Raw genomic sequence first — 23,590 nt, forward strand, 5'->3', positions numbered from 1 at the left:
TTTTAACTCTCTATTTCTTAAGACTTAATGAGGCAATAAAAAATGTGATCCAGAGCTCCAGATAAGACCAGTTATAGTGCGTTTCTGTCACCCTGAAGCTTAATAAGTAATGTTCTGTGTTAGCAGATGTGCTTGGAGGTGGAGCTGCTATCATTTATTGTTATAACTCCTGAAAGGTATCACAGAGAATTTGAATTCTAATTCCAGTTTCATAAAGACTTGACATTAAAATTCACAGTTGTGTTTTTCATACAAAGGGATTAGTGCAGCTGGAGATGGGAAAACAGCATGTAGAATTCTCTTCCACATATCCTGTGGAATCATTTTAATATCCACTTTACCTGCCTTTATCAGCCATTGCTGGAGGTGAGGCTGCGTTAGGATGTGGGGAAAGGATTCATTTATCTGTGCAGTTCATTTGTGTTCTTAATTGAAAGTTAATGTGCTGTTACAGCAAGCAGCTCCCAGTTCAGTGCCTTCAGCTTTTGCAGGGTCTGTAAGAAGATGTGGGGTTTCCTGCTCTCCAGTTAACACAGCAGCCTGCCCGGCTGCCCAGGGACACGGGAGGGGACCAGGATTGATTTGCTAATTGCTTGGAGATTGGCAGTCCCTCTAGTTAGTTAGACTGGCTGCCCAGTCCTAATAACAGAAGGTGATGATGTTGTCCTGAGCTGTTGAGAACAAACCTTACCCGGGGGTGTGGGATTGAGGGGCCCTGAGGGGTTGTCTGTGTTATCGTCAAAGTTACTGCGTCCCAGCTTTGAGAAGACCCTTCCATGGAGGTTTGTTCAGCAAGCACTCTTAGGAGTAATTTTGTCACTTCATTTTTTCCCCTCAAGAAAGAAAAAGGACTGGACTTGAATTTTATTTATTTATTTATTTATTGGGTAGTGCCAGGTTGATGCCTGTGCAAGCCTGAGGCTTTGGTGTGCAGTGCTGCATGATTGCTGGACAGGTGAGGCCAAGTGCAGAGGTCCCCTCTGAGCGTTCCTGCAGTCACTGATGTGTGCCTCTTTAACAACTCCCAGCAGCCATTCACTCTGTCTTGTGTCTTCTGCCTGTGCCATTCTCTTGTGCAACATTTTGAGAGATTCAAAACCATGTGAAATGTCATCTTTACGTACTCAGTGTGGCTGAGCCAGGCTCTGTGCTGGATCTGCTGCACGTGGCGTTTTCAGTTTCTGTGGCCATGAATATTGCTGAGCAATCTTGGGACTTTGCTTGTTTTCCTAAAGTAGCAAAAGTATTTTTCAGATCAGAAGTACTGGCCTCGAAATTAAATTTTTGGTTTGTATATTGGCTCTGAAAACTCTGACCCGGTTTAAGGTGTATCGCTGGGCTCACCAGGAAAGCAGAGAAAGGTGTTTGTAGGCACCTCTGGGATTGTGTTCCCCTTTGTGTTCAGGTTCAGGGAGCTGCAGATGTGCACTGCCCATATTTTACTGAGATTTAGTGGGTTTGTCAGTCTATTTTGCCTCCTAATTGTTCATCCAAGGTGAGGAGATCGTAATAATTGTAGTATAAATCAATGCACCTTCAAGTTTATGGTGAAGGTTACAGGGCTAAACTCTCTTTTACCTCTCTCCTGTCAGGAATGTGAGTTCAGATGGAGCAGAAGCACGCAGAAGGCTGAGGGAGTGTGATGGCTTGGTGGACGCCCTCCTTCACGCTTTACAGTCTGCGGTTGGCAAGAAGGACACAGACAATAAGGTGAGCTTGCATATTAAAACTTGGTGGACATTTCCCTTAATTTAGGTTGCAGTGTTGCACTGGGATCCAGCCTGTCTTTGCTGGCATCAGAAGAGGATTGTGCTTGCCTCAAGTCATTGTCCTCCTGCCCCTCTGGTACCCGTGATGCTGCGATGGGGCACCAGCAGCACGTTCTGTGTTCCTGCCATGGCTGGGGAGGTGAGCAGAGCCTGGTGGCTGAGAGATGGGGAGAACAGTCCTTTATTGTCAGGGACATTATTGATGTTGTTCTGCGTTACTTAATTGGCATTTATAAGTGGAGTCTCCAGATCAGAACTGAGTCCCGTTTGCACGAAGCAGCAAAGGAGTCAGTTCCCATTTTAAAGGCTTTATTCAGCACCACCTCTAAAGGCTGCAGAGCACAGACATTCAGAAATGCCTTCAGACCTGCAGCACTTTCACTGTACCTGCTTTCTGGTGCAGCTTTTATTAACCTGGTTTTAACATCATCTCGTCCCATGGCACTTAAAAGCGTATTTGTGTGCAGAAGGACCATCGTAAGTTTAACCTGTTAAAAAAAGAGCACACTTGTGCTTTGTAAGGCCTGTAAAGCACCATTATTTTATTCTTTTTGAGTCCCACCATGTGATGGCCCGTACAGGAGAGCTATAAAGCCCTGTCACTTAATCAGGTAATTTTGGAAGTGGATTTTGTAACCACCTGGTGGTTTCCTTTGCAACCCACAGAGATCTGCTCTTGTCAGAGCCCGATGAGCTGTGGATTAGCTGTTACTGCAGGACAACGTGTGTTCTCATTGAAATCCCCACAAGGCCTAGGTTTTGACCCAGAGAAAATTTAATAAAGTGGGCCCCTTGGGGATTGTAAATGTTGGAAGAATGAGAGAGAGGCTTGTATTAAAATAAGATCCTTAGATGATCTTTTTCTGCTGTGTGTTTGATCTTTTGGAGAATTGTGTTCTTTGTTTAGATCAAGTGGTGGTTTTGATTAGAGAGTTCTCATTTTGAATGGGTTCTATTTATGAAGTGCTTCACTTTTCAAAGAAAAAAATTGGGTTTAGAACAAGAAAGGAACTTTAATTTAAGGATCTTGTCTAAGTCTTCCTCGAAAGCCACGTTCTTTTCCTGGGACAGGTGGGGTTTTTTTTCATTTCCTCCAAACCCTCCACTGTACAGTATAATGGCTTGTAAGAGGGTGAAGAACCCTTGTAACACAAATTTCTCTGTGGCAGTCTGTGGAGAACTGTGTGTGCATCATGAGGAACCTTTCCTATCACGTCCACAAAGAGGTCCCCGGAGCTGATAAGTACCAAGAACTTGATGCTGGGCAGAGCACAGGCACAGGAGGCTCTCAGAAGAAGAAGAAAGATGATGCTGGTTGTTTTGGTGGAAAAAAAGCTAAAGGTATGTGTTGCAGAGGGCTCAGAGCTGGCAGCGGGTGTGGGGTAAATGCTGCAGTCCTGCTCTCGCTGCACATTCATCACGCTGGGCTGGAGTGCTGCAGTGTGTGCAGGTACATGTTTGCAGTGCCATGGCATGTGTTTGTCCCCCGTGTTGCATCACTACTAAATATTTGGGATTATTGTTCCCCCATCGATGTAGTTTGGTTTGGTTTGAAGTAGGAGTGGTGCATGCTGGCAGGTGACACTCTGCTGCTGGAGAAAGGTGGATGTGCTCTGCCTCCCCTGTGCCTTCCTGTGTTCTTACATCTGTCAGATCTGTGCTTAGCCCACTTGCTTGGCTGTGTTGCTTGTGTCCCAGGCTCAGGCAGCCAGGCCAGCATGCATCCATCCATCCCTGTGCATGGCATGCCTGGCTGGACATCTTCCATGCCTCCAGTCGCTCATACTGGAAAACAAATAGAAGCCTACCCTCCCACTCAGCCAAAATGTAAACCTCCCAATTCAGTCACTCTGTCAGTGATTTAAATTGCAAACATGATTTTGTAGCTTTTAATTGTCATTCACTTTTAGACCTGTTCTCTCCTCTGGGGCATGAGTGTTGCAAATGAGTTTCATTCTAAGAGAGGATTAATAGTCTCAGTAAACCCCCTTCAATGTTTCCTTCACAAAGAGACTCAAATTATATCCGTTTTCTTTGTTGTTTTAGAGAAACTGCTATTCTAGACTGAGCTCTGTGCTCTTTGTTGTTTTAGAGAAATGACTGTTCTAGATGAATTCAGAGATAAATTAATTCCATTTCCTGTCTCGGCTTCATTCTCCTCATCCATGTGTCCACACATCCTGGCTTATTGTTCACAGCCAGGTATTAGAAGGGGTTTTGGCCCTAAAGAGCCCACCTGGGATTGTTTGGGCTGGACAGACTGTGCTGCACACCACTCTTGCTGTGATCTGACCTGTGTGCTGGTAAAGTGCTGCGTGTTTATGTGTGTTAGGGAGGTCATCACACTGGGAACCTGCTTTTGCAGACTAGTCTGTCATCAGTTAGATTTAATCTGCTTCTTAGGAAAAAAAATAAAAAATTGATGGGAATCTTTGAATGAGTGGGGGAAGAACCAAAGAAATGGCACTGCCTGGCTGGCCAGGCTGCTCTCCCAGAGAGTGGCTGAACCTGCATACCCTCTGGAAACCCTGCATGTGCTGGGCCCAGCCTGTCCCTGCCACCTGCACTCCCTGGGGTTTGGCTGCCCCAGAGCATCAGGCAGTGGGAAGAGTTTGAGACACAGGAGCTGGGTGTGCCCTGTGGGAGCAGGGGTGTGCTGGGGCAGGGCTGGCACCGTCCCCTCGATGGCACTGCAGAGCAGCTCTCAGGTGACTGTCCTGGCTCAATATCTGCTGCCTCTGGGCCCACCTGGACAGACCCCCTCGGTGTCTGCAGGCCCAGGGACTCTGGTCAGCATCTGAAGCATCATGTCCTGTCTGTTTGGACAAATTTGCCTCAAAATCATCTGATGCTGAGGATGAGCCTGGGGATTGCAGTGGGCAGCGCAGGCACTCAGTGACAGCCTGGGTTTGTCTCTGTGTGTTCAGCAGGAAATTACAATTTCCAAAGAATATTTTAATGTTTCCCCCCTTTTTGCAGTGCTCTTTTTAAAATGTGCTGTTCCCCAGAGGGAAGGTGATAATGCTGAGCTCACAGCTGGTAGGATGTAGGTCAGAAGGGTAGAGGGTAACAGATGACTGTTGTGTTTACAAAGTAAAAATTAAAATCCATTCATAAATGAGCTTTTAAAATCATAAAGAGAAGCTCCGTTGTCTTGCTGTTAAATGTATGTGAGTACTGGTCTGAACCTGCCTTTATTTTCTCAGCCTAGGACTAAAATAGATCGGTTCTCTCCCTTCTTGTTCACTTGATCTGGCAGTGTTTCCATGTTTATTTTATTTCATGGCCATTGATCACAGCATTTCAAACACCTTTGCAAAGGGCTAGTCATCCTTCTTTCCCCTCGATTCTGTGAGCACCTTTTCATTTACTGAAAAGAGAAAGAAAGAAAAAAAAAAAACGGTGCAGAAAAAGATTGGGGGTTTTTCAGCAGGAACAAAAAGGAGAAAGTGGAATATCTTGTTTTGATTTGGGTTTTTTAATTGATAAAACTTCTATAGTATTCTTGTAATACTCAGGTTTTGAACCTATTCTGTGAAATTCTGCCTCTTTGTGACTGTTCCTTTGTATTTTCTTCATCCTGTAAATTTTTGTTTTCCTTTTGCTGCTTTTCTGGTAATTAGAGGAGTGGTTCAATCAAGGTGAGTCTGCAATACTTTCTTTCATCATCACCATAATGTGCTTTGTTCAGCTTTCCCACGCAAGGCTAAGAGCTGAGATGAAGGTCTTGTTCATCCACCTTCCCCTCTGCCCCCCTGGCACATCCTCCTGATCACTTCAGCAGGCAGAGAAGTCCTGAGGGAGCTCTGGCAGCTCGGTCTGTGCACACCAAGACCAGAAATCACAGGGTTTTACTCACTGCTGGTGTGAGTGCACGAGGGGCCTGCTGTGCAGCTGGGCTGCCAACCCCACACGGGAGGGAGCAGCCAGGGAGTGCCTCCCCTCAGCACCCCTGGCACATCAGGGTGGCTCTGCTGGCTGTTCTGGGCACCCCTGGCACATCAGGATGGCTCTGCTGGCTGTTCTGGGCACCCCTGGCACATCCAGAGTGGCTCTGCTGGCTGTTCTGGGCACCCCTGGCACATCCAGAGTGGCTCTGCCCTTTAGTTTCTCATCCCAGCATAGTAAAATCCAGCTGGAGTACACAGGTCTCGAGGCTAAAGCTTCCCTGCCTCCTCAGCTGGGAAGCTGATAGGCTGTGAGTGCCCTGGAGATGTCACTGAGATTGGTTTTGGGGGTGAAGGCAGGGGCGTTGGCAGCTTGTGACGCTTCAGATCGTGGGTTCTGGAGGGTTGAGCCAAAGGAGAACATTGGAGAGAAATAAAACAAACAAAATAATTGCTCCACCCAACAAATGGTGCTTGGTACTGCTCTGTGAGATGCTGATTTCAGACTGTGACGGGTGAGCTTGTGGAGAAGGAGCTTGTTGGCAACACAGAGCTCAGCCCGTGCCTTCTGTCTCTCTGCCACAGTCAGTTCAGTGGGTGTATTAACAAGCACAGTATTGACTGGGGGGTAAAGGAGCTGTTAAGAAGAATCATTTTCCCTTAGAACTTTTATTTTAACCAGAAAGAAAGCATTTGGGAATCAGTCCTTCAGCTAAAGCAGTCTGGCTGCATAGCTGGTTTGGTTATCCTGTAAAGCCAAATGACAGCTGAGGACGATCAGCAGCAACATTTAGTGGTTAATAACGCTGGGTCACACTCCAGAGTCTGGGCTGAGTTTCTGACAGATCGGAAATGCCGAAGGTCGTGTTTTGGTTGTTTCTTACATAATGAAAAGTAGCCAGGGGCGAGAGGGGAGGAATTTTAGTCCCACTGTTTCAGAGACTGGCAATTGCATCTTGCACAAGCAAGTCTCATGCCAGGCAATTTTCCCAAACCAGAGTGTGCTGTGCCAGTTCCTGCAGCCAGGTCTCATAAAACAGACCTGTCAGGGGTGTTCAGAGCTCTGTCTGTCTCCTGGCAGAGTCTGGAGCTGTGCTTCTGATCCAACAGCGTCGGCTTTTCTCTGGCATACCTTGGGCTGGAGACCTTGGAGAACCTGGAGATGCAGCCAGGGGTAGAAATTGAGATGTCCACAGCCAGGATCTTAAACTCCTCTGGTGCTGCACAGCGTGGCTGTTGAGCGTCCCTGAGGGGATGCACACCCTGCACGGGCAGTGTCAGCCCCGTGGGCTGTGTGTGTGTGTGTGTGTCCCTGAGGGGATGCACACCCTGCACGGGCAGTGTCAGCCCCGTGGGCTGTGTGTGTGTCCCCATCCCTGCTGGGAACAGAGCAGGGGCATTGCCAGCAGGGGCATTGCCAGCAGGCCTGGGGGGCAGAGCAGCCTGTTCAGAGCTGCAGAGTCTGGCAGTGAAGCTGCTCTGGTGCTGTCAGCTGGCGTGGGGATGGCTGACAGGTTTGGAACCAGTAGGCCCTTGAACTTGCTGAATTTGGTCACCTTTTTAGAAACTCCAGTGTTTGTGGTCCCTGTGAAAATCAAATGGGAGAAGTGCCAGCTGGGCTGCAGATTGAAACCTTTGCCTTTCTGGGTGGATTTGTTTTGGAGTCTTCTTACAGCTTGGTCACCTTCTGTCTGTATGAAAGCTCTGGAAAACGAAGGTGTCTGGGGGATCTCTGAGCCCAGACCTTCCTCCAGTGGATGAAGCAAGGAGAGTTGAAATCCCCTGGGTCAGAGCTCTGTGTTCTGAACTGGGGTGAACAGCTGGCAGCTTCTGGTTGAACAGACAGGTGAGCTGCTGAGAGGGCTGAGACACAAACAGCAAAGGCTCGGGGAGCCCGGGCCGTGTTCACAGCCTGGCCCAGCAACTGAGGCAGGCACTGAGGAGAGCACAGGGGGAAGGTGCTGTCTTAATGAAAGATGGGTCAGTAAATGAGCAGCTGCTTTGGCATTGCCAGCTCCAAAGACGTAGCAGCCAACACTGCACTCCTGGACAACCTGTTCCTTAATGAGCTGTGCACAGACACACAGTCCCCACTAAACACTGCCACTGGGAAGAGGGGAATTCTTACTGTGCCATCTCAGTTCTGCAGGGCTGGTACAAGTGCCAGACCCAGCCCTTAAATTACAGAGAGAACTTCTGCAACGAGTTGTGTTGAGTAAGATCTGGCTGGCTGAGTGCATGTTCTGAAGTTTAAACTGTCTAGTGCCAGAGACCAGAAATTTGGGGTCATGTGAAAAAACAGTTTGTCCTACTTGTAGATAAGGTGGAGTCACATTTATTGGTCTGCCTTAAGTCTGTAATCTTTCCTAAACTTTCCTAAACACTGACTTCCTTCCTTCAGTGCTTTTTTTTTTTTGTTTTAATTCCCTCTGCCCTGCTTTTTCCTGTCAGTGCTCTAAGGGTCAACAGGAGTTTGCAGCCAGTAACTGGGTTCAGCTGCCATAATGAAATGCACCATCCTTTGGTGATGTGCAGCATCCTTTCTCTCTGGTATTTGGTTCCCCAAGCAACATGTTTCTCGTTCTTTCATGGAGCAAAACCTCGATGGAAGGCTGCAAAGTGCCTCTGATTCCTGTCCCTTCCTTCACAAAAGGCAGCTTTCAGAGGAGTGGCACATGGCACCTGGCTGCATGACCTTTTGGCAGCTTAGATGGGCTTTGACATGCTTTCATTAAGGAAATTACTGCAGATGAGCAGAAATTCTAGATGCATGGTTTGGTTTGCACAGTAGTTATGCTGGCTGGTGTTGTGTTGGCATTTCAAAACAAAAGCCTGTGATTCCATCCCCTCCCAAAGAAAGGGAGTAGATGGAATACTACCTTGAGGGTTTGTTTTTTTTTCCTCCTGATGTTATTTCTAAATATTCATATTGGTATTTAAGAGCTCTGATTCTCCCCTGTACTGTCCCCTGTGTGTTTATCCTTTTGTCACCATTGAATTCACTGTGCATGTACCAGCCACCCCCCTGCCATGGCAAGGCAGGGACTGGCCTTTCCCACCTTGTGACCTCCTACCAGCCAAGAAGCAGACTGATCTCCCCCTTCCATTTTCAAGGATCATTTTCCTGTGTGCTTTTAGGCATCCTGACTGGTGGAGCTTTCAGCCCTTTCTGTAACCCCCCAATTACCAGCCTGGTGCAGTCCCTGTGCAGGAGCCACTTCTGGCTGCTTCAAATTGTGTTGTCTGAATTCATCCCATTGCACCTGCCTTCCCTGCTCTTGGGGGGGAGGGACTAAATACCTTGATTTTCCCCCCTCAGAATGGTTTGGGAAAGCTGAATTGTTCAGTGCTGTGTTCAGAAGCCATGCAGTTTCCTGCAGTGCCCTCCAGATCTCTGTCTCTGCTGCCAGTGCTCCTCTGATGGCCAGGTGCTTATCATAACCACAGCAGCCATGAGGCCTTACCCAGGGCACTGTGTCTCCTTGGGGGACAAGAAGAGATGAAAACCAACCCTTCCCTCCCCAGCTCTTCACCTGACCTTGAATCCTCAGCCCAGCTGACACTGAAGTCCTGCTTTTGTTCTGCTTTCTGGGAAGGATTGTGTAAATTAAAGCTGATGTAATAGTTTAAAGCTGTTTCTTAGCAAAAGTATGGAATATTTCCATTAGTTTCTAATAAATAGTAAAAATGACACTTTTATTGATTGAAGGGCAGTTCAAGGTTAAGTTGTTGGCTGCTGTCTGTACAATATATTAAATCCTCCTGCCTGGGAGTTGCATGGAGAACAGAGGCTGCAAAGCAAGCCTGTTGGTTTTGCTCTGCTGCTGAGTTTTTGCTTCAGCTGGGCTTCTAAATTCCTCTGTGAAAATAACAAATACTGGGCTGATGAGGGAGAGGCACAGCTTTGCCAAGGGAAATGGCACAAATTTCCAAGATGTTAAGCACTCTTCAGACCCACTGAAGTGCTGCTCCTAAGCACGTTTGCAGATGAACCTGAAAGCAGCACAGGTTTTTGTCCCTGAGTTGCTCCCACAAAAGCACAGCCGTGCAGTTGGACTGCAGGTCAGAGACAGGGCTGGGTGATGGTCTGTGATTTGTATTCTGGCTCTGTATCTTCTCTCATCTCAGAGATGCACATGACAGTAGCTTACCTGTCAGTATGCTGACAGTCCTTTCCATATCTTGTCTTCTGTTTTTTTTGCACAGGAAAGAAGAATGGAGATCTGGACAGGAATTTTGATACACTTGATTTGCCTAAGCGAGCTGAAGCAGCCAAAGGTAATGCTCCTGTTGGTGCTTTGGGGAGTAACGAGGAGCCTGGGTGCTGCAGACTCTTAAAGGGGCTTGAGACGTGAGCAGATCAGGCTGATCTCCTTCTTTTGTAGTCAGTTAATTGCAATAATGGGTGTGGATATAATAATGGATGTGTGGGTGCATGCTGTTATCTGGTGTTCTATAGTGGATATAACCAGCTTTTATACAAACATGCTGAATTGGTGGAATCCTGTAGAGGTCTGTCTGGTTTGGTGTCAGGTGACTGTAACTCCAGAGAGGGGGGAGGACGTGCTCTCTTTCTTTCCAGCTCCATTTGCAGCCCCCCTGCAGCAGAGCTGGCTGGGAGGAGTTGTGCAGTGCACTGGGGAAGGTCCTGAGCACCCCCAGTGCCCTTCCCTGGCACCTCTGCCATTGGATGGCAGGGAATGAGGGTTTTGCTTCACTGAGAGTCTCCCCCTGAACACAATATTCCTCCCTGTCTGTAGCGAGCAGGACTTGCAGTGTTCCAAAATCAGGAGGTTCATAGAAAAATTCTTCTGCGCTGCCCTTCTGTATTTCAGGTCTGGCAGAGGTGAAATATTTCACAGTCTGCATTCCCTGCATGGTACTTCTTTTAATTGGAGATGAGGAGGTGATCTGGGATCTCGTCAGAATTCTTACAGCATTGGGTGGTGTTTGGAGACTTGCACAGGTTCTGATTTGAAGTGTGTGTGCAATGTCACTGCAAAGATTCAGCCATTGCCATGGCAACTGCTGCCGTGCCACCCTCTCAGCTCCCAGGGCACCCTCACCTTCAGGAATACCCTCAACTACCTGAGTGTTCCTCAGAAGATGAATTTTAAACTCTCCCTGCATCACTTCCAGAATTTTGGAGAGTCTAAGGAGACAGTGTGACTCAGTGGAGAGATCCAGGGATGTGGGATTGTGAATTGTGTTCTTTTTGTGACCGTGATCAAATCGACTTCTTTGTGTTTCAGTTGCATTGCTGATAACGAGGGCAACAAGAGAGGCCACGTCTGAGATCCTTGGAGATGTGCTGATAGTCAGTGATGGTGTCATAATTACACACATTTAGGGCTTCAGTCCACAGTGAAGCTCTGACTGATGATATGCAAGCTAATCCTGATACATAGTGCAGGCTGTTCCTAATGTGTAGATGGATCTAATCTATTTACAGACTCCCTTTACAGTGGATAGTTTCTGGTCTCATGTCCAAACACTCATTTTCATTGGTGCATTGTTGCACAGTAAATCAGTGCAAGATTTAAGATACTGATGTACCCTCAGAGGCTGCAGTGCCATCCTGCTGGGAGAGCTGCAGGAAACGTCTCCCAACCAATGTCAGGGGAATGCCATCAGTTCAGGGCTGGGGTTGATTACAGTGCAGAGCAAAGAGGTGTCTTAAGGGTGCAGCAAAAGAAAGGAATGCAAAACATAGCAAGGGCTTCAGTGTTTCCATTCCTTTCTAAATGTCATTGGGATGTAGGTGCCACTGAAGGGATAAGATGGAAATCAAGAATTTCTGTGAGGAAGTGTATCTTGCATAACTTTCTTTAAAATGAGATACAAATCTTTCAGGAGGCTGTGGTAATGTGGAAGTGATGTGATGGGAGCCATATCTGTCTCTGAGCTTACACAGCTTGTTATCTTTCTCAGCTGGTAGAAATCTCACACTCCTGAAGAGGTTGTTTGATAATTTTGAGATACTCCCATTTAATCTAAGTCAAATAGACTACATATCTCATGCTAGATAAGGTCAGGAGATTACTCCCCATGCATTTTGAAAGAAGCCCTTTGACAGAGAAAAAGGCACGAGAAATTATTCACTTGAGAGCCAGGAGTAAAGAACCCAAGTCAGTGATGCATTTTTGTTCACTTTTTTACTGGTGGTTTCCTGCCAGGCATCCAGTTTACATGAGAGTTCCTGGATATTCAGGGTTCTAACAAGGTTGCTTGAACTTTGCGTTGTTCAGTAAAATAAGGAAAATAAACCTGAAGTTTTAAAACCCTTGAGAGCCCTGGTCTGATCTCTGCCACGGAGTATAATTGGCTCTGATGAGATCAGCTCTCAGCTGAGCAGAACCTCCTTACTAAGATGGAAAAATCAGGCAAGTTTTAATGATCAAAAGCACTCAGATTGAGTGACACAATGAAGTGCTATTTCAAAAATCAACAATTAGAGATTAATCTCTTTCATGTATTATTAAAGCTGTGTTAAAGGGAGTTTTCAGCTGGAATCTTTGTGGGCAAATGAAACTGCAGTGCTAAGATCTGGTCATGCAGTGCAGCAAACGAACATTGTGGCAGTTCACAAATATTGGGATGTAGTGTTAAATCTCCTGTAATCTGATAGTCAGCATCCATGGAGCTTCTCTGGTGGATCTGCAGGTGAGGTTCCAAGAACCTGACCTGGTGGTTTCCCTGCAGGATATCCCGAGTATGACCCCTGAGCTCAGTTGGGAGTGTTACGCTTACACTGCTTGACAAACCATGAACTAGCAGTAGCAGACTAGTTCAGACCTATTTTCTACCTTCTCTGGAAACTTTTGGTCTCCAGATTACTTTAGTTGTAGGAATTTCATCCTGTCCTGTAGCCAAGCATCATAAACCCAGAAACTTTTGTAGATTGTGGGTGGGGTCTGGCTCGTGTCTGAGTGGAAGGCAGAGGTTGCTCAGTCCTTCTTCAGGGCATCTGTCCTGGTGGTACAACAGCTTAGGAATATTCTAACAGTCCAAAGGGTCTTGTGAGTTAAAACCAAGTTTAAATGCTAGTGTTTTACTTTTTTCCCTGGAATTTGTTTATTCTGGAGAGAAATGGATGAACAGAGGCAATTCTTTTTTTTTTTCAGAGTGATGAAAACTAGAGTCTCCTCCTGATGGCTCTTGGTTTTTTAATGGGAATCAGATTTTGCTGCAGCACATCATTTGAGCAGCCCTGAAACCATTTCTAAGCCTTTAATAATTTTATGTGCTAGGCATTCTGGCAGGGGAAAGCTTCCAGTTCAGGGTTGTTATCTGTGGTAAACTGGTTAATGTCAGATGGGAGAACTTGCAGTGCTTTCAGAAGCTGTCTCATCTGATATTAAAAAGTAAATGTATGTGCTCTGGCAGTGTCCAGAGTGCTGCTGTCCTGATGAGGAAAGATTGTGGAAGAGAAGCTTCTTGTTTCCTCTTTGTTGAAAGGGACATATTTTTTTGCTGGCAGTCAAAGAGAGAGGGAGGATGAGTTTCGGGGGGAAGTGATAAGAGCTTGCACAGAGGAGGGAGCAGCGCTGACAAATTATGAATGCTGTCCTCAGAACCTTGCTAAATTTAGGACTCTCAGAAACTGCTGCTTCTGAGGGGAGGGGGGAAAGTCTTGCTGAAATCCCTTCCCCAGTATAAAGTAGGTCAGTGGTGGCAGTGGTGGTGCTGGCTGCCTGCTCTGCACCACCACGGGGCCAGGCTGATTCCTCCTGTGGACATGCTGAACACATGGCACAGTGCCACTCCTGTGCCCTGCTCAGAGCCCAGAGCAGCCACAGGGCACAGTGCCACTCCTGTGCCCTGCTCAGAGCCCAGAGCAGCCACAGGGCACAGTGCCACTCCTGTGCCCTGCTCAGAGCCCAGAGCAGCCACAGGGCACAGTGCCACTCCTGTGCCCTGCTCAGAGCCCAGAGCAGGAACACGGCACAGTGCCACTCCTGTGCCCTGCTCAGAGCCCAGAGCAGGAACACGGCACAGTGCCACTCCTGTGCCCTGCTCAGAGCCCAGAGCAGTGACAGGGCACAGTGCCACTCCTGTGCCCTGCTCAGAGCCCAGAGCAGCCACATGGCACAGTGCCACTCCTGTGCCCTGCTCAGAGCCCAGAGCAGCAACAGGAGGCTCGTGCACTGGGGACACATCAGGGTGAATCAGAGCTGTGTGCTGGAAAGCAGTGTCTCAGGTGGGACATTGCCATCAGGGTGAATCAAAGATGTTTGATGGAAAGCAGTGTCTCAGGTGGGACATTGCCATCAGGGTGAATCAGATATGTGTGCTGGAAAGCAGTGTCTCAGGTGGGACATTGCCATCAGGGTGAATCAGAGCTGTGTGCTGGAAAGCAGTGTCTCAGGTGGGACATTGCCATCAGGGTGAATCAGATATGTGTGGTAGAAAGCAGTGTCTCAGGTGAGGGACATTGCCATCAGGGTGAATCAGAGCTGTGTGCTGGAAAGCAGTGTCTCAGGTGAGGGACTCCAGTAAGATGTGCTGAGAACAGCCAGGATTGATGTGTGTCAGCCTTCCAGAGATGCTGCAGATAGAGGTGGGAGCATTTAATCCTCCTGCTGTGGAGGTGTTGGATTGTCCACCGCTGCTGCTCAGTGCTGGAGCATGGGGGGAGAAAGTCCAGAAGAGCAGAAGAGCTCTTTGTATGGAATCAGCATTAGGTTGCTCCTGATTAAATGCAGACCTCTGTGCTGTTTGGCTGGAGCAAATCTCCTGGCTCGTTGTTTATGCACACACACATCTGATGGCATAACAGCTGATGCTCTGAGGGGCTTTGGGTGTTGAAGTTCAGCTCTAATTTCAGTTTATCTCATTAGGGAGCTGAAAGTTTTCAGCCATAAGGAGATGTGCAGCTACTTTTTAGCCTGGTGGATGAGCTAACTCATTTTCTCCTTCAAATCAGTTATTAAAGTGGTTATTAATTCATCTTTTCTGTTTTGATTACTTAAGCTTGCTTCCATTTTAATGGGAACATATTTAGGAGAGAGCTGTGCTGAAACGCTGAGCCAGTGCTGAAGCTGCTTGTAATTGAGCAAGTCTGTTTTGTTGCACCAGGGACCTCACAGAAAAGGTGAATTTATTTGAAAGCTCAGCTTTGTGTATACACTTACCCTGGTCAGCAGCCTATGTAGGCAGGGAATGAGATTTTGGATGAACTTGTCAGCAGGTGAATTTCTTCTTCTCCATTATCTGAAATCCTCAGTCACTTTCCATGTAGCCTGATGCTGATGATAGATTTTCTATTCCAGAAGGTGAGTGTTTAAATTCCCTTATAAATCTTTGTATTACTGCTCCAGGAAATTAGACTTCCTGGCACTGTCAGGGTAATGACTTTAGCTTAGTAGATTACAAAAGTGCCAGCAATTTGTCTTCAGCTAAAGGCAACATGGAGTGAAGGAGAGAGAAACTTCACTGGAGCTTTCCTCTGGCTTTGGGTTTGTAATTAAGATTGGCTGCTGTTTGCGTTTCACAGCCATTTAAATCTGCTTGCTTTAAATCTTTCCAAGTTGACTCAAGCACTCACCTGCCTTCTCCAGCTCCCTTCAATCATTAATTTTGATTGTTGTATTGTGAATAAGTGAGTAGAACTGATTGATTAATGATACCATGCAGACCCCTTCTGTGCCTGCTGGTGGCAATGGAGGGACTGGGGAGATCTGTGAGAGTGAGTGCCATGTTGGATTAACATCTTTGGAGTATTTTGTGCATGTTGTTGAGAATTTCTATCAGAATTATTAAGTATTTCTTATTTCTGTTGCTTTACTAATCTGAGTGTTCATTCTGGTCCCATGTGTTTTTCATAACTTACAAAGCAGTGAAAGGTTTCTCAGCTGTCTTCCAATGGAGTCAGAGAAAATTTATTGCCTGGAATGGGAAAATTCCCATATGGATCCTGCCTTTGCCAAGCTTTTCTCTGGCCTGGTACCTGTAAATTCCCGTTCTTTTTCCCAATATTTGCAAGACATTCAGAGCAGGCACATGTGGATTTTTCCTTTCTCGTGTACACACTCTTTCCACAGCTGACTGCTGATTGTTCTGGAATGCTCTGCCTTTGTCATCTTCTCTCATTGCTGGGTGGAATGTTCCTGTTTGCTCAGAGCTGGCTGACACGTGGCTGCTGAGCTGTGCTGGAAACTCCTTCTTTGTGATCTTCATGGATCTGTTCAACTTTGTTATGTAGAACATAAACTCTGGGGTTAGGGCTGCACGGGGGGGGGGTGAAAAGTCACATGGGGAGATGCAGCTGGAGTGTGAATTGAAGTCCAGGAGTGCTGCTGGGTCTCTTGTTTCTGCCCTAACATACCTTCTTCAGTGGACTGTCCTACAGATGGCCCAGTTGAGAGAGACTGTGCCAGGAAGTTTGGAGTTGGGAACTTGGAAGAGTTTGGCTCTGTGGAGGATATGTATCTGAAGTGTGAGCTGAGGGAGCAGTGGGAAACAACTGCTGGGGCAGGGAGGCAGGAGGAGCAATTGTACTGATAGAGAATTTCATTCAGCCCTCTATTTATATGGAGTTGAGGGTGTGAAGCTCTTCTTGAAGTGGTAAGGTGATGGTTCTTGTCTGTCTCTGCTTGGCTCTGCTGTAACTTATCTGCCTGTAGAACTCCTCTCTCTCCCTTTGTGTCTTCTACCTCTGTCTTAACAGCCAGAGGCAACATGCAAGCTGAGTTAGGCAGGTTTGTGTCTGAATTGTTTCAGGCTTTTCCTTTGAATGAGAAACAGTGAATCAACATCCACAGCTCCTCCTCCTCTTTATCCCTCTTGCATTCTTGCATGTTTAGTCTTCCTCAGTGCCGGAGGGAAGAGCTTCCCCCTCTCCACCTGCAGGTCCTCTCACCTGTGGCTCTCATGGGACTTACAGAATAACTCCAGTACTCAGCTTCCAGCTCCTTCTGGCCTGAGGCTCACACCCAGGAATATAGATCTGCTACAATAACTAGCATTACCTTTAAAAGACAGGAATCCCAGCTGGTAAATTCCCTTTCCAACTTGATGTGAGTTTGTGGACAAGTTATAAATGCGCAGGGAATGAGACTTTTGCATCCTAAACTGGAACAGCCTGTATAGAACTTGCATAATAAAGTGGCCCATGAAAAACTGCACAGCAGGAGCTCCACTGGAGAACACAGGAATTACAGCACTTAGTAAGGACAGGGAGGGATCTGGAGCTTCAGCAAAAGGCAGAGCTGGAAGCAGGACCTGTTCCCATTCCAGCATCACTCCTGACTTGCTGGGTGGCCTTAGGCAACTTAATTGCCTTCAGACGCTGGGGCTGTAGTGAACCTGTTCAGGAACTGTCTGCTGCTTCCACTGTCTTCACTAGAAAAATAACTTCACTAAAATAATGAGAATAATTGCCTTCACTAAAGTAATTAGTGTTTTCACTGCTGCTGTGATAACCAATGCAGATGGAGGGCACGTGATACACCTGTAAAAACAGCAAAATTCTTCCAGAATATTGTGTATCCCAACTGTTGCTAGCACCACAGTGATGCAAAAATTAAACAAAAACGTAATTTTCAGTTTTACGGGTACTCTCTGGCAATGCAAGATCTTAACTCTTCAAACACTGCTTGGATTTTCATGTCCTTTCCACTTGGGTAATATTTCTGATGAAAAAATAGTGTTGAAAAGCTCTAGTTGTGAGTCATATGTGTTTTCTTTTCACAGCTTTTCCTGTACTGTTTGCCCTGCTGGGAATGGTTAATACCCTTCCCTCCCCACACTCAGGTTGTGTGTATGTTTCTGCATGTCTCATTTAGCATTGCTATTGTACAAGCAGTTCTAATTGTTTCTCTGAAATGGAATGCCTGTTATTGCAGAGTGCAGCTCATTATACAGATGATGCTCAAGGACTTGATAAATGAGGATGTGCCAAGAAAGCCTGCCAGGAATGAAAGCAGGAGTTGGTAGGGCGGCCCTTGTCTCACACAGCTGGAACTGCCCCAGCCTTGGGACTCAGTCAGTGCAGGGAAAGTCCCTCTCCATCCCCAGCACTGATGCAGTGTCAGCTCCTGCACTGCAAGGAAAGGCTCTCTCCATCCCCAGCACTGATGCAGTGTGTTGGGTTCTGCACTGCAGGGAAAGGCTCTCTCCATCCCCAGCACTGATGCAGTGTTGGGTTCTGCACTGCAGGGAAAGGCTCTCTCCATCCCCAGCACTGATGCAGTGTCAGCTCCTGCCACTGCCAGTTGAGGAACAACAACAAGGAGACTCCTCCCTCTTTTGGCATAAGCATAGAAAATGAGGTGATCCTTTGAAGAGAGGTACTGATAAATCAGGAAGCTGTGCTGAGGCCTGGCCAGTACCACCAGGAAGCACAAGGAGGAGGAACTCGGCTCCTGTCAGGATTCAGACTGGGAATTTCCTGTCAGGATCCATCACAGAAACTCGGTCTCCCAGAGTTCTGGCTGTCTCGGTGTCCATCAAAAGCACCGCAGCAAAGCTGTGCTGACAAAGCTGCTCGACAGGTTAGGAGACCAGCAGAGAGTTTAGAACAGCTGAGGCAGGAAAATGGTGTAATGTTGATTTCAATCCCTTGCCAGCTTTCCAGAAGCAGTGTGAGCATCAGTAAAGGCAGCAGCTGTAGCTCCAGGTGAGGGTTCTGAAGCTGTGCCTTTGGGAGGAACAGGAGTGTGGGTGCTGTCTGGGAGCCCTGAGGACTCTGGGGCTTTCAGAACTCGACTCCAGACACACCTGTCTCCAGTCTTACTGAAAGCTTTTGTCTGTCCCCTCTGGTGTTTCTTCTGCCCACAAAAGCACAGGCTAATGCCCTGAAGTAGGTGTTGGAGCAGGTTCCTCAGAGGTTTCGAGGGGTTCTCTGTCACTGAAGGATTCCAGGACCTGACTGGACTTGGTCTAAATTGGGCAGTGAGCCTGCTCTGAGCAGGAAGGTGGCCCAGGTGACCTCCCACACTCTCTGTCAGGTTGTTCTCTGTGACTCTTACTGATAACAAAGTCAGGCAGACAAAGTATGCCTGCACAAAAGCAGCACGATTTTCCAAAACAACCCACGATGCCTGGTTTAGGTGACTCAGATGAGAAGAGGAATGAGAGTCCCTTTGCCCAAGGAGCCTGGGAAAGGAGCATAGATGCAAAATGTATCTTAATTGGAGTATATCAAGCAGCACACTAAGATGTGGCTTATTTAAAGGACAGATGTGTTTTTACTTAGAATGTGTACCTTCTCTGGCACCTGCACAGTAAACTATGGAGTCCTCACAACACTCTTAATCAGCCTTTGAGGGTCTGCTTATAACAGCTAATGATGAGGGAGAGAAGAGTGAGTGGAAATGAAACAGTTGTGTGATTCTGAACTAATTGCAAATTGAGGGCCTAGAGATCAGGCAAGGAGACCTTCCTCATAGTGCAGCCAGAATGGGGGAGTGCATGCATTTTCTCCTCTTTTGCTTGAACAGTATTTATCATAGTTAATGGAGAGCTTTAATCATGGAGTTAATCTCAAAATTAAAATAAACTGGAATGTCAGATAACCTGTGCATTCTGAATTGCAGAAGCCACTGATGCTCATTAGTCAGGCTGAAGCTGCAGTCATATTTTGCAGAAGAGCAAATAAAGACAATCAGAAAATTAAGACTTCTGTTTTCCCAGCATTAATTTCTGGTGCGTGTACCTGCACAGCTGCTGCAGCCCCATTATCTGACTCATTGCTTTGTAAACCACTCTGAGATATCTCCAGTGTGAAAGCTGCTATATAAAGCCATATTTATTTCGACAACCCCGAGTGCTCTGCACGGCCTTAAAAGCTCTCCCCTTCTCTGACATGACAGGGGAATGAGATGACTTAATGTGCCATGTACCTCTGACTGTGGAGTGAAGAAAAACGACCTTGAACTGCGAGGCAGGTGCTTTGCCTGGGAAAGCAGCCCCTTAAATTTCCCTGTCAGCTGGGGGCGGGGGGATCTTACCCCTGCACGGTTTAGAAAGCATTGTCAGTCCAGCTGCTGGCTGCTCTGAACCCACTGAGAGCCTGATTGCTGACCCAGGCGTTTGGGGTGATCGGAGTGAATGCTGATCAGGATGTGGTGGAGAGGAGAGCGTTTTTATTTCTCACAGACCATTGGTTTCTGCCCTGAATTTTCTGTGTCTTGATCGTAGGGAAAATTGGGAGTCTGTAATAGCCTGAGATGGGATTTGTCTGCAGGAATAGACCCTGGTTCAGGCAGGTCTGGGTGGAGGCTCTGTGAAGAGCAGTCCTTGCCCCTCGTGTCCAGTTCAGTTGTGTTTTACACACCTTGCTGTCTCTTTACTGAAAATATTGTTGCTTTAGTAGGAGACATTCAGAGGAACTCTGTGTTCTCTTTTAGCAGTAGCCTCAGTAAGGTGTAAATACCTCACATGCTGGGACAGTCCACTTGCACAGGCTGAGGCTGGATAAGCAAAGCCGAGCTGGTGTGGGAAGGGAAGGGGACAGGCACTGCTGGAGCTGTGTCAGGGCAGGCTCAGGGTGGATCTCAGGACAAGGTTCTTCCCCCAGAGGGTGGTTGGCACTGAACAGGCTCCCCAGGGCAGTGGGCACAGCCCCAAGGCTGCCAGAGCTTCAGGAGGGTTTGGATGATCCTCTGGGGCACGGGGTGGGACTCTTGGGGATGGTCCTGGGCAGGGCTGAGGGTTGGATTTGATGATCCTTGTGGGTCCCTTCCAAATCAGTGTATTCTGTGAATCTGATTTAATCCAATGAGTTTGGTTTTGAGACCTCTGAAAGCACGACCAGCAAAGCTGTAATCATGACTGAGCATGTCATGGCATCTTGTCCAGCTGAGAGTTCAAAAACGGTGAGCAAGAAGAACATCTCCAGAGAGTCATTCAGAGTATGAGGGGACAAGAGTGAGGTCTAGAGAAAGGATCTACCTTAACTGGAGTGTCCCCAATGACCTTTAAAGGCTTGGGAAACTGGAAATCTGCATTCCTTGCAGGTGCAGGTTTCCCACTCCCCTTTTGGGGATACTTTGCCCACTGAGTCATAAAACATGAGAGCACACGAGGCAACCTGCAGATGTGTGAGAGGAGGAATAAGAGATGTGCAGGCTGACTGAGGGGTTGTGTGCAGTGCAGTGTTTGGGATCTCTCAGGGAATGAGAAAGTGGGGGTGTCAGGAGATGAGGCCCAATCCCATTTACTCCATTACACGAGTGCTGCTTCCAGGAGAGCACTTCAGGGTAGTGCTGGTGTCCAAAACTTGGGCAGTTCTGCGAGGTTTTGCTTAACAATTAAATTCTAACAAGCACATCCCTTGCTGATCTGACGTACCTGCTCGCTGAAAGCAGTGCCGAGATCAAACCTGTCAACATCAATCTGTATTGGCGGTTTTCTGCATGGCTGGATCCCAGTCTCCCCAAAACACTTCAAATGTGATGCCAGTCGTCTCACTGAAATCTGGAGAGCTGTTCTAGATCCAGCCTGGGCTCAGATGGCCCGTGAGGAGCCACCAGGGCATGGATAGCTCTGTGTATGAGCGGTTAGAAAGGGGTCTAGTCCATAGCATGATGGAAATTTCTATACTCTTGAGGAACTATCTCACCTTATTTACATTTATACTGACCTTTTCAGGGTTTTCTGTAGGCATAAACCACCTCCACAGCAAATGTCAGCTTCTGCTTAGAATCTTTTACATGGGTAGTTTTAAGCTCAGTTTTTAATTGCATAATATTACCATAAGAAAGCTGCATCGACGTTAAAAACTGTCCTAGACAAAGTGGCTGTTGGGTTAGGGATCTTTTCACTCTTTTAACAGCAATGAAGTGGTGTCAAAGAAGCTGTCAGAGTTGCTTTGAGGGTAGTGGCTGCCGTGGCTTTGTTGTAAAGTTTCTCATATGATTTTCTGGTGGTTTGTGAATGCATGCCAGTGCTGTGGGATGGTGAAGATGGGGCCAGGCTGCAGTTGGATGCTGTGTAATGTTCCCCTTTGCCTCTTGAAAAATGCCTCTGTGCTCCCTCTATTCATTTCAGCTAAGTATCTCATTCACTGCCACACGCTGGGGCCCCAATCTCTTCTCCTCTTCTTTTTAATTTGCATAGAGATTTATTTGTGGCTGTATTATGTGTGTCTATGTTGGGCCAGCTAAGGCTTCAGGGAGCTACTTCTCTCCAGATCATGGTGTCTTATCTCACGTTCTAATCCAAATTTAGGTTTTATAGTAAGACCTGTCTTTCCAAGGAACCTTTAATTCTGTAGGCAGAGCTGGATTTGTGTTGTTTCTGCCCGTGATTATCTGATACTCAGGCAGTGCACCGAACAGCAGGCAGGTTTTCATTTAATAGAAACTTCCTGGTTTTCCAAAAAGCTGCAGAGAAGGGTTGGCAGAAAGGGCAGGAGTCTCTGTTAACTCCACACCTTCGATGTGGTGTGTCCCAGTTGAGATGAGGGACGAGCAGCAGCACCTTCTCTTGCCTTTCATCATCTCTGGTCCCTGCCTGGATGTGATGCTCCGAGGGTGGGTGCAGAATCTCTCTTCTTGAAGGCATTAAGGTTTCTAGCTTGCACTGAAATCCATGAGAATTAAGGACCCAAATACTGTACCTTAAAAAACTGGGCTGCAAGGTCCATTTTTTGTAAGAGAAGTTGAAGAAAACCTTCTGTTCGTGCTGCTTCCACTCTGGCCTGACATTTATTTGACATTGAAAACATCAAATTCTTTTTCTTGGATGCTTGGGAGGTACTTGCCTGACAGCAGTGCAGTGACTGTAATTGAGACAGATTAGAGGCACTGGGCTGCCTTTGGGTGCAGGAGGCAGCTTTCAGGAGATGGAGAGAGGAACTGAAACACACTTCTGACTTTGGAAGCTGGAGCAGGAACTAATTAGCAATTTCAGGACACAAACGGGAGGGAGTGTTTGGGTTGGCATATAATAAATTATTTATTAGCATGAGGGAGTCTTTCCATATGGCAGTTGTTTATAAAATGCTTATAAAGGCAAGATTGCAGGACTCTGCATGTGAAGAGCCAAACAGGCTTCGGTCCCAGTCCTGGTTTTTAGGAATCACTGACCTTTCATATCTGCAGGCTGGGGCTGGACCTGCTGCCTTCTGCTTAGCTGGGGTTCTGATAAGCTTTCCTCAAAAAAAAGATGAGTTGTTTATATCCAAATATTTCCTTCCTACTGGAACGTATTTTGAGATGTTTGATGTTTCTGTGAGGGTAGATCCATTGGAGAATAGATTTATTCTCCCTCCTTATTTAAGGAACTCCAGCTGTGGAGTTCTGCAGCCCTTCAGTGCCTTAAGCAGACAGGCCTCTAACAAGCAGCTGAATTGATATGAATAACCAAATACCTGTGTAATGGCTTATGACCATTTATGAGACTCTCTATAAAATTCATGATGAGGAGTGGAAGCACAGGAAGGCTCGGTGAAGCATGAGGAGCCCAGGAGCAGCTTTCAAATGGCCTTCCAAGCGGAGTTCAGTGTGCATGAGCTCTGAAAGATTGGGCTTTTCTCTTGAAGTTGTTTTTCCCTTGGCACTGAAGACAAAACTGAGACAGGCTGGGAGATCGTGACAGGTGCCAGCCCGGTGGAGGTGCTGCCTGAGGGCAAGTTTTATAAAGCTGTTCAATAGCTAAACAGTTCTGAATAATGTCAGAACCTTTAAATAAAATAAATATATTAAAGTGGTATCTGGAGCCAAGAACTAATACATGATTCCTCCTGCAGTAAGCTTTTCTCTGCAGACAGGTTTCTACTACTGAGCTGGGAGGAAACTAAAAGCTCGTTAGCTTTCTGGAGCCAGAGCAGCTGATTGGCATCTGGAACTGCAGAGCTGAGTTTTACAGGGGCTTGAGGCCAAAAAAGGGCAATTTGGAACACATGATCCATGGTTAAACACACACAGAAGACCAGAGGAAAGAAAATGGTAGGTTCAGGCAGGCACAAGTTAAAGGAAGAAGTCCCTT

General features: G+C 46.9%; 1 protein-coding gene across 4 annotated transcripts in view; it reads left to right on the top strand.

Annotated features, from left to right (window-relative positions):
• The window catches only part of ARVCF (ARVCF delta catenin family member), a 215,231-nt gene that overhangs the window by 171,617 nt on the left and 20,024 nt on the right, over positions 1–23,590 (top strand). For all 4 annotated transcript variants that reach the window (XM_027892645.1, XM_027892647.1, XM_027892648.1 and 1 more), the window contains 4 exons: positions 1,593–1,710; positions 2,939–3,110; positions 5,393–5,410; positions 9,863–9,934. In XM_027892645.1, coding sequence (XP_027748446.1) covers positions 1,593–1,710; positions 2,939–3,110; positions 5,393–5,410; positions 9,863–9,934 — 380 coding nt within the window. The remainder of the gene's footprint in view (positions 1–1,592; positions 1,711–2,938; positions 3,111–5,392; positions 5,411–9,862; positions 9,935–23,590) is intronic.

This window comes from Empidonax traillii, unplaced genomic scaffold (genome assembly GCF_003031625.1).
Source record: "Empidonax traillii isolate 1590-97213 ecotype Southwest subspecies unplaced genomic scaffold, ASM303162v1 scaffold361:size2146424, whole genome shotgun sequence".
Lineage (NCBI taxonomy): Eukaryota > Metazoa > Chordata > Aves > Passeriformes > Tyrannidae > Empidonax > Empidonax traillii.